General features: G+C 38.0%; 1 protein-coding gene across 1 annotated transcript; it reads right to left on the bottom strand.

The window, feature by feature from the left end:
* Positions 1-2,089: 2,089 nt before the first annotated feature.
* On the bottom strand, positions 2,090-6,132 carry ghrhr2 (growth hormone releasing hormone receptor 2). The gene is made up of 13 exons (XM_071545746.1): positions 6,016-6,132; positions 5,592-5,715; positions 5,330-5,437; positions 4,849-4,958; positions 4,510-4,607; positions 4,150-4,282; positions 3,688-3,841; positions 3,544-3,604; positions 3,358-3,424; positions 2,839-2,930; positions 2,513-2,642; positions 2,273-2,314; positions 2,090-2,182 (listed from the first exon to the last, which is right to left on the bottom strand). Exons 1-13 carry the CDS (start codon positions 6,067-6,069, stop codon positions 2,090-2,092), a joined length of 1,266 nt encoding a protein of 421 aa, XP_071401847.1. The 5' UTR covers positions 6,070-6,132.
* Positions 6,133-9,782: the final 3,650 nt, after the last annotated feature.

The following is a 9,782-nucleotide window of genomic DNA, read 5'->3' as shown; positions in this document are numbered from 1 at the left end:
TTGTATTCTATTGTATTCTATAATAGATGAAGAAGCCATATCTCTGGTGATAGGAGAACTACCAGAAGTAGGACAATATTGTGTTGGAGGACCAGAGAGACCAGAGCCTGAACTCTCCTCATTTCCTGGTACCCAAGAAGAGCATCAACATAAGGCTGATCTTGGACCTTTACTCTCTCACTGCATGCAAGGTATTTTATTGCAATTTGAAAATGAATATGTAGCTGCTCAGCAACAACAGAAACAGCATTGGTTGTCACTTTTACAGTACATTTTCAAGGCTTATAAAAACACAAGCCAAATTCAGCTTTTAATTGGTAGAACTTGCACCCATGTACTCTACTCAGACCACATCACTTGGATAGACAAAAATTACGTAAAATCCAGTGACCCCATTGGCTCGTCACATGGAAGTGTGAAAGTTCTGTCAAAATTCCATGTATGTTTCAGTACATGTAGAATTTGTAGACAGCATGTCACGTGTAGATCTGAGTTGTGTGTGTTTTTTCTTTGTGTACATTGTACAACTACAAACCCTAACTCATTCAAAAATGGTGATATATACAACAACATAAACATTTATGAAAATCAGGTTATGGATTTGGCTTTATTTTTGCAAATCTTTTTTACACATTCACAACTACAAGTACACCTCTGTAGACTTGGGTCAGTCTAAATCAACCCCAGCTGCGTATGGGCCGATAGGCGGAAAAAGGGACCAACATTTTTGATTGGACTTCATAAAACAGCCACTATATGCTCAGTGAAAGGGGAGGGGATTGCGTCAGTGCGCTTCATACACTTTGATTGGGTGAGGAACCCTGTCAATGTGAAGGCTATATTTGGCTGAAAGGTGTGTAGCATGATTATACAAGGAAAATGATATCTGTGATTACAAACGTTTAACTGGGTGTCATCGGATTCTTGGAAACGGAGCCTGCTGCAATTTTCCCATATTCGTCTCTCCATGCGTGCAAACTGTCCAGTTAAGGATTGCACATAAAATTACAGAAGGTGCTGTTAATCCATTCACAAGTCATCAGAAACTTAAAACTGATTCTTAGATTCATGCCAACTTTGTTTACAACTTTGTTTACACAGCAATTTTATGAGATTCTTAAAATACTCTTGGTCAGACTAATAATAATAACGTTGTCAGTGAGACTATAATTTACAGCATGAAACATGGCATAATATCAAAGAAATATCTAAAAAAAAAAATCTTATTTATAAAGGATGACTTTCCAACTAACAGACACCACCTTCTCTCAACCTCATCTGTCCTCTTTCCATTTGCTGCCTCCCTCCTGTGTTGATTTAGATAAAACAGCTGAACAGAAATCTAATCCTAGGCTCTCTTACTCCACGATGACAATGTTGCAATACTGACACAAAATGAACAGGCGTGTGTTGGAAGGGTTGGACTGATGAGCACAGTGGCACTACCTTGTGTGACTGCTTCTAGACATGAGGCCTATACTGTGCACAAATAGTCTATGGCATTTTAACTGATGAATAAATAATCTAGTCATGTATATACACTTCACTTTTCAATGAAGAATAGAAGAATTAGTTAGAGAGTAGCTCCATGTGCTGTACACAACAAATCTGGCTTGTTTTATACATTGCTAACTGTTAACTATTGATCTCTTTTTTTCTATGGTTAACTAGTGCCATCCTCTGGTAAATAAAGACAGGTGCACTACACAGGAGTACTACACACTTCACAGGATTGCATTGAAGCCTAAAGGCCTCAGTACCCTTCCATAATGGCTGTAAGGGGTGGGTGTTAAGGCCTGTAGGCTACCTGCCAAGTGTTGCTAGAGAAAGCATTAATAAATGGTACATAGTGAGAGAATAATTAAATTTACTGGGCCATAGTTGTCAAGGAATAACTAAAAACTTAATGAGTAAACCCCTTTAAAGTAAATTTGTGTACCTGTTATAACTTACATTCCCTACGTTACATTGAAACTACATTAAAAGTAATGGTCAGGAAAGAGAGTAAACTCATTTAAAGAGAATGAACAAGTGCAAAGCTACAAATGTGGAAAGAAAAATCATCCACTTCATCATCTTTATCTTGAGGTTAGGGGACATATTCTTGGGTTGGCAGATTGATGGCATTGGTTTTAGTCTCAGGCCAGCATCCTCTCATCATCTTCTGAATTTCATTTTGGACCTGAAAGAAAATAAACATTTCTTAATGCTGGTTCATTTTGACAAACTTGGCATTGATGAAATAGTACTGTATTGTGCTACCTTAGCGTACCTCTCCATTTAAAAAGCAGTACAACAAGGCAACAATAAACCCCTGTAACAAAATGAAAAATGCAAGTTATGTAAGTAATGTAATTAGATTGTCAATAATACAGTCTTTATCAAAAACCGTGTTTCAGCATACAGTAACTCCTGTAATAAACAGTGAATCGTGAAGACTTTGGATCATATATTAGTAACTCATCTAGTTACAGTATCTATTGAGTGATTGGTAGGTTGAAGGATCCGGTACCTGGAAGGAGCCTAAAACCAATTCCAGGTAGAGTCGGGGCCCTATGCCAACATGCTCCGGGAACAGGGCAAAGACCACGTAGTGTATGCCAAATAGAGGGATGAGCAGCAGAGTGGACCGAACTAGCCTCCTGCAGAGGGCAGCAGACAACGGGAAAGGAGTGTTATAGACTGAAAGGGAGTGTGAGATATTGAATAGGAGAAAAATTATTCAGTTGTGTTTTTTTTGAATGGATGGAGAGAATAATTTAATTTGTGAGAATAATGAATAAACTAAAGTGGGGCAATGAGCAGATTGGCATTCACACTTAAAACATCCAGTCTTACTTGTATGGTGGTCTTTCACTTTGGTTCAAATGTGTAGCCTTTGTCTTCTGAACAACAATCCTGATGATGTTCGTGAAGATCAGAAGGTTTATCTGGAGACCACATAACAATAATACCAAGGACTGTAACCTGTGGTGAGAGAAGTCCTGAAATCCTGTTTGCATGTTTTCTGCATGAACTATTTCCTTGTCATTGTGCATGCTAGACGAATGTAGAGAGGTAATAGAAAGGATATTTGCTTTGAAATGATAACATAACATGATCACTTGAAAAATGAAAATAATCCCCAAATTGTAAAAGCCTAGTAGCCACACTTTGTGATTTATCCTGATGAGATGGGTGTATTTTTATATAAAAACTTTAAAAATGTTTGTGCAGCTTTAATATATTGCTAAAGAAATACTTTATTGTCTCTCTTTCTAGTTTATGCTTCACATTTCTCCTTATATAGTTTAGCAAATCTAATGATAAAGAAATGAATGAATGAATGAAAGGTGTGTAGGCTACTACAAGTCTTACAAAGATAGAGAGTAGGATGGGAGTCTTGATTATCCACCACAAACCACTATCCAGGTTATCCCAGCACCTGTGTATACAGAAACAATATCTTGCATTAATATAAAATGAAATAGATTGTCTAAATATAGTAGTATATACAGTGTGTCCAATTGTATATAGAACATTTGCCTGTTGACTTTTACTTACCCCTCATTATCAAACTGGCTTTTTAGCAGGGCCCAGGTTACAATGGTTACTGATGGAGTACCTACAAAAAAAATCAGACATGCTAAAGTAAAGGCAAACACAGGTGCACAGACAGACACAAGCACATGTACATACACAGCTTACCCCAACCTGTGATGGTGTAGACCCAAAAGAGCTTCCTCTTTTGACTGAAGGTGAAGAGCAGCAGGGTCTGCAGGTAGAGGCCCTCCACCAGCAGCCAGAAGAAATTAGCCAAAACACAATACTGGAAGAACGTCACTGCTGCTTTACACTTCATCTGATAGGAAACAAAGGACACTTGATGGAGTTTCTTGCACTGGAGGTCACAGTACAGTTAAACTCTAAATTGTAAATACAGGCTTATAGCATTTCCAATTGTGATCATTTTAGTTTTGTATTAAGGCTTGATTGATATATTAATATATTGACCTTTCACCAATATATCAGTATCAGTAAGATATCAAAAATATACATTAAGGTTAGCACAAAATCATGATATTTACACACAACGATTTATAGTTGTTTATATTGTTCAATATCGTATCGGTATCAGGCCCAAGAGTCACGTGTAGGCCCCAACCTTACTGTGGAAACTGTACAGTGGTCCATGCTCTTGTCTGCAAACAACACTGCATCTTTGATAAATACAGCCAGGCTTCGGAGCATGAAGGTTGAGAACAGGTTGAGGTGGATGTAGGTGCGTGTACACAGCAATGTCCTGTGATATAATGTATAAAAGGATACAAAATGCAGTGAATGTGAATTTGATATACAGAATATCTTTCTGACTTGATTCATTTCCTCTAGCCTTGTACTAATTTCGACCATTTCTTTTAAAGTGGATCACTATCATTTTATGTTTAAATTTTAGATTTAAACACCTTGATCATCATTTCTGATTCTACTTATCCATGTAAGGAATAGTTTTCAGATGTCAAAGCCAACCTGAAGAAGCAGAAAACCAGAATGGCAATGAAGAGAGCAGCCAGAGAAACTCCATATCCAACACTGTAGATCAGCTTCAGAGTATGAAAGTAATTTTGCTGGAACAAAAGATGAAATATTTAGCAGGCAGAACCTAAGTCATGGCTCCCCTGTTGGCAAAAGTGTGGATGTGCTTTTGATTTTGTTGAAACCCTTTGGTGAAAAGGGATCAGCTGGGCACAGAGAATGCATGCATTAGCAAACTCAAGCAGCCAGTAAATTTGACAGAATGAAGTACACAGTATTTAGTGATGAAATTAAAGTTTTAAGTATACAGTAATCCCTCCATTTTGTATGTACCTCTTTCCCTGTATCCTCTTCTTCCTCATAACCCTCATAATAACAGGCTATGTAATATGGCAAGCTTGGCTGACTCCATCCTTGGACTGTACAATTCCTTGTGATGAGAACTGTAAAGAAAACATTTGAAGACATTGTGGGACCCTGCCAGTATTCAGACTTGTACAATTCAAAGAGTGCAATACAATCTTTAGGTCTAATTTCTTTTTCAGGTACTCCCTCAGTAATTAAGCTGGTCTGGATCGTTCTTAAACAGCAAATTCGACAATGAATGGCGAGTAAATATCAAAATATCGCAGTATACCATTGAACACCATCACCACTGCTATCTATATTATACAGTCTATAAGCTTACCGCTCTTTAGTTAAATGAAAATACCACTGACTTATTTCCTTCATTACACCTCCACCCATCTCTGTATCAGTACACTTATTAAGCATCCTGGTTGTTTTGAGGAGCCATGGATGATGTAATGTTTACCTGGAGGAGTGTCAGGCTTCAGCAGGGGGAGAGGACAGTGGACGGAGATGCTTTCCCCTTGGGAGGCGGCTGGCCAACAACTCACTCCATCCCACTCCATCGCACAACCTAACACTCAAATAAATTAGTAAACGTCTACATATGTCTGCTGAGACTGACACAGAAAAGATTGTATTCATTTTGCAGTTTTGAACATATGTCAGTCATCCTCTTTTCTTTCAGCTAATTTATGACATTTTCTGTAGTCCAGAGGAACATGTACCTGTAGTTTTATTATCGGTTGATCGCAGTGATGCTTTACTAGTGGTCTGCATCTTGAGTTTACATTTGTTTTCTTTCTCCAGGAGATGGTGAACAATGGAACATTCTGGATGAGTTGAATTAACCTGACAGAGAAACACAGTCACAAAACCACAGATTAATTAGTTATTTATTCAATCTGCCCATTATTTCCGTGGAGGCACACCTTAGTTTACATATTGCACAAGGGATAGTTACAGCGCATCCTGCTGGTTGATGAACCATTAACCATTACAACGATGCATATTTCTGCAAGAAAGCTGACCATGTAGAGATCAAATTTTAAACAAAAATCACTAGCTCAACCTTAATATTTTTTATGCACAGTTCACATTATTTATGGCACACTGGTTACAAGAATTCCTCTGAAAATGTAAGTGACTTACCATGTATCTTGCATTTATTAGCATGTAAATGACAGCAGCCAACCTGATGTCCATGGTTTCCAGTGATAAAACACTAAACAACTTTCCACTCAGTCTTAGCAGTCTCTGAGATGGTTGTCGTCAAACAAAAGGATACAAATCCATGGCAACATCCCAAATGGGATAGCCGCATTTCTGTTGTATGACCATTTTCTTATCTTAAATGGCTGACCATGTTCCTGCACTTTAAAAAATGCTCTATGGTTCAAGATATGGCTTTCAAATGTTTCCTCTTCAGAATTTGTTCACCTGCTTTCTCTGTGCAGGTGGACTGATGTGGGACTTTTTGCAGACCTCAAATCATGCATGGCATGACTGAACTTACATCTCTGTCATAAAAGCATGACATCACCTGGGAAGTATTCAGACCAACTTGAAATGACACAAACACAAACAGAAAACAACTTTTATGCAATGCATAATTTATGGCATATACTGTAGGCGTAATTGTGGACTGCTTTAGAACAAAAGACATGGTAACCATATGGAATCATGTGGTTTTTAAGATCTTTGTAATCTGAGCTACAGGCATGGTTTGTGGTCTATCCATAATTGAAAAAGGGCAAGTCTTCCCAGTGTAGGAATAATCATGCAATATTCAACAAAATGCTAAGAACAAGGTGGAAATCAAATACAGGGAAGGTAAACAGAAGGCATACCTACTAGTCCTGATTCATACTGTTAGAAGAGCACAAGTGGAGTCTAGTAATAGGTATTGCATAGATACATGAGCTCATCGTTCTGACCTTTGAATTGTTGAGCTTTGTCGTAACATAGAGGAAAACATTTTCTTTAATTTAAACGTATTGAGGAAACTCCTAAAACTGCCACCACTATGGCATGTCTTCCACTCCAACCCTGCAGTATTCTTCCCCGTAGTTGGCTGTCCAAACTTGGTCATAGGAGTCTCTACCTCCATTGATCATTCATGGATGTATGGTGCAGCACACTACTATATCTGTCCCCAGGGTGCAGTGGCATGTTGGGGGGCAGAAGGTGGACCACATATGGTTTCATGCTTCATAAAGTGTGTGTCTGTGTATGATGAAGCTTTACATTCTCATTATTGTTCTACTATACCTCTCGTTACCGTGGGCAGAGGTGGTGAAATGTTTCAGATTTACAGTGTATATACGATACGTTCAGACATATAGCAGTAACAAGACCAAAATAGAAACAAGGTGTGGTACAACAGCCTGCAATCCCTGAGGACATAGTCCACATCTGTAGAGAGAAATGGTGCCAACAAAGCACAAGCAGAACAAATAGGGGGATATGTTCTCCAACCCCACAATATTTATTTATTTGATTGCCATCATAGGAGTATATTTTCCCAGTTGAATTTGCAGCAAAGTGTGTAAAGAAACTAAACATGAAAACTATGCTAGTTTCAAGCTCGCCGCCTGTTTTGTCTGTGTAGCTGACCAATATAACAGCTTAAAGTATCAAACCCAAGTATATCAGTTGTACATTCTAAATTTCAATGTCACATGAACGGCAAAACTCAAGAAGTCCCAAGGCATCCTGCTTAGGCCTATAAATGATTTTATTCTCAGAGGGGGTGAATCTTGAAGTACATGACATCCACACTGCACCTATTACTTTTTAAACGTGCCACTATAAGTAGTGGCTCATTTTTCAGTTTCATACCAACAAGTTGATGTGTTGACAGCATACTAAGAGGCATTCACAACAAATTCAAAGGTCATCAAACTGGGAAGTGCAATCTCCTGACTCTACTTTTCTTCTAGAGGGCAGAGGACTTACAGCTGTGTGAAAAGGAGTGTTCCACAGTGTGATAGAATAGAATATAACTGATGTCAGTGTTGTCTGTGTTGCCGGTTCAGCAGCCAGTGACAACAGATGCTTTGTCTAGGGCTAAAAATGGCTCCTGTTAAAGCTTGTAAAGGTCTTAATTAAGCATTAATCACTCTGTGTCATTGCTAGCTTTACAGCATAATCTTTGCTGTAGCAAGTCCATTGTAGCATATATTTATATTAAGTGTAAATATAGCACTTGCATGCATTTAGTCTATGGGTTTTTTAGTTGTCTTCTACCAAAAATGAATCTCAGACATTATCTTTAATTTATTCAATATGAAGACAGAAGCAGAGCTCTGTCCTGTACTTTCCACTGGGTGTTGTATGTGTATCAATTAGATGAGACAACAACAGTGACTCTGCTATCAGCAAACAGATTAAAGGCCTGTGGACAGCTGACTGTCCACAGGCCATTTAATAAAATTCCATTTAATAAAATTAAATGGAAAAAATGCTTGCGCGATGGATGATATTGATACTGTGGACATGGCTTCTTTGTACACAATTTCCTTATCAGCATATCAAACAAATCCAGAAATTGGGCCTGGGAGGATTAGATGCCAATACTTAGTATTTTCCCTGAATATAATGGACATAGTATTTCCAATATGCACCTTGATTTTGTTGACCAGAGGCTCTGCAAAGCACCAGATTATCTTTTTGGAGGCTATCTGACAGCTTTCGTCTGACAAATGCAGTCTCAGCAACAGAAAAATTGTGACTTTTAGATTTTTTTAATGATATGTTGTGCAGCTGCTGCATTACCCTAACACCAGTATGGCCAGTGTTTATTTACAAAATAATGATTTCATGCAGGACTGGGGCTGTCTGAGGAAGACGCAGATCTGGTGCCTATGGATCTCCTCACCTTCAACAATGAAGGTGAGGAGATTGATGCTCAATATCTCCCTCTAGTGTTTGGGCCTAGTTTGGGTCCTCTACCATCAATTCAGCCAATTTATCATTTACATTCTCCATCATTTGTAAACTACCTCATGTTTGGTTGACAAATCATGCAGTATCATTATGTTACATTTGAATAAGATGTTTTTGAGAGTTGTATGATTATCTTTTAACAGTGTACTTCATTTTCATGTAGTTGAAATATGCTCATGTCAACTTAAAGTTGAAGATAACTGATATTTGAGACCAGCCTCAAATTTTTTACCAACTGGATTATGTCATGAAAACATATGGAATATAACTGATGGAGAGCGATAGAGAAAGAGAGTAATTTAACAGTAAGCCAGGAATTAACACAACTTGTTCATTTGATTTGGATAAAGCAGTGTTACACAACTCTTTTTTTTTCACAGTGTGGAACAGATGGTCAGTCAGTCTTTTCCAAAGTAGAAGTAGTATTTTCCAAAAAGAGATGCTTAAACTCATCGTCATAACTATACTTTCTTCAGTTGACAGTGATATGAATCAACTGTCACATTCCAAACCCAAACTCTCAAGCCACCTATTGGTGTGCAACAATACTTCACTCCGGCACCGCTCCAGCGGCAAGGACAATGGCCAGTAGATACACAACAGCCACTGCTGGTGTCAGTAACCAAACATGGCTGCTGTGGTCAAGGATGAAATGACCCATCAAATGTTTGCCATGCAGCATCATTATACTACAATAATACGCTTCTAAACAGAAATACTACAGAGGAACTCCAATGCATTTTACTTTCAGGGTGTTATTCTGAATTACAAGACACTTTTCCATAAACATCAAGCTTTTCTCGGTTGTTTTATAACTTTTAATTTTCACTTCCAATCAAGGAAAATGCAATCCTATGATGTCATCAAATTGCATTGTCTGAGAAGTTTGAAAGAAAATTGTATGCCTGTACTTAATTTAAACATCTACAATTATGGAAAATAAATTAGAACTCACAATAGAAAAACTATGG

The sequence above is a fragment of the Centroberyx affinis genome, unplaced genomic scaffold (genome assembly GCF_046629955.1).
Source record: "Centroberyx affinis isolate AG114_WGS23_722 - 3 ecotype Tasmania unplaced genomic scaffold, CSIRO-AGI_Caff_v1 ptg005038l_1, whole genome shotgun sequence".
Taxonomy (NCBI): domain Eukaryota; kingdom Metazoa; phylum Chordata; class Actinopteri; order Beryciformes; family Berycidae; genus Centroberyx; species Centroberyx affinis.
This window is presented reverse-complemented; position numbering and strand designations above follow the sequence as displayed.

Bases quoted from the DNA above. Each gene is read 5' to 3' on its own strand.
- ghrhr2 (XM_071545746.1), bottom strand. From the start codon at position 6,069: ATGGACATCAGGTTGGCTGCTGTCATTTACATGCTAATAAATGCAAGA. The intron at 3,605-3,687 runs GTAAGCTGTGTA...TTTTTTTTGTAG, and splicing joins CTACACCATCACAGGTTGGG to GTACTCCATCAGTAACCATT. The intron at 2,183-2,272 runs GTACGCTAAGGT...ATTTTCTTTCAG, and splicing joins ACTGCTTTTTAAATGGAGAG to GTCCAAAATGAAATTCAGAA.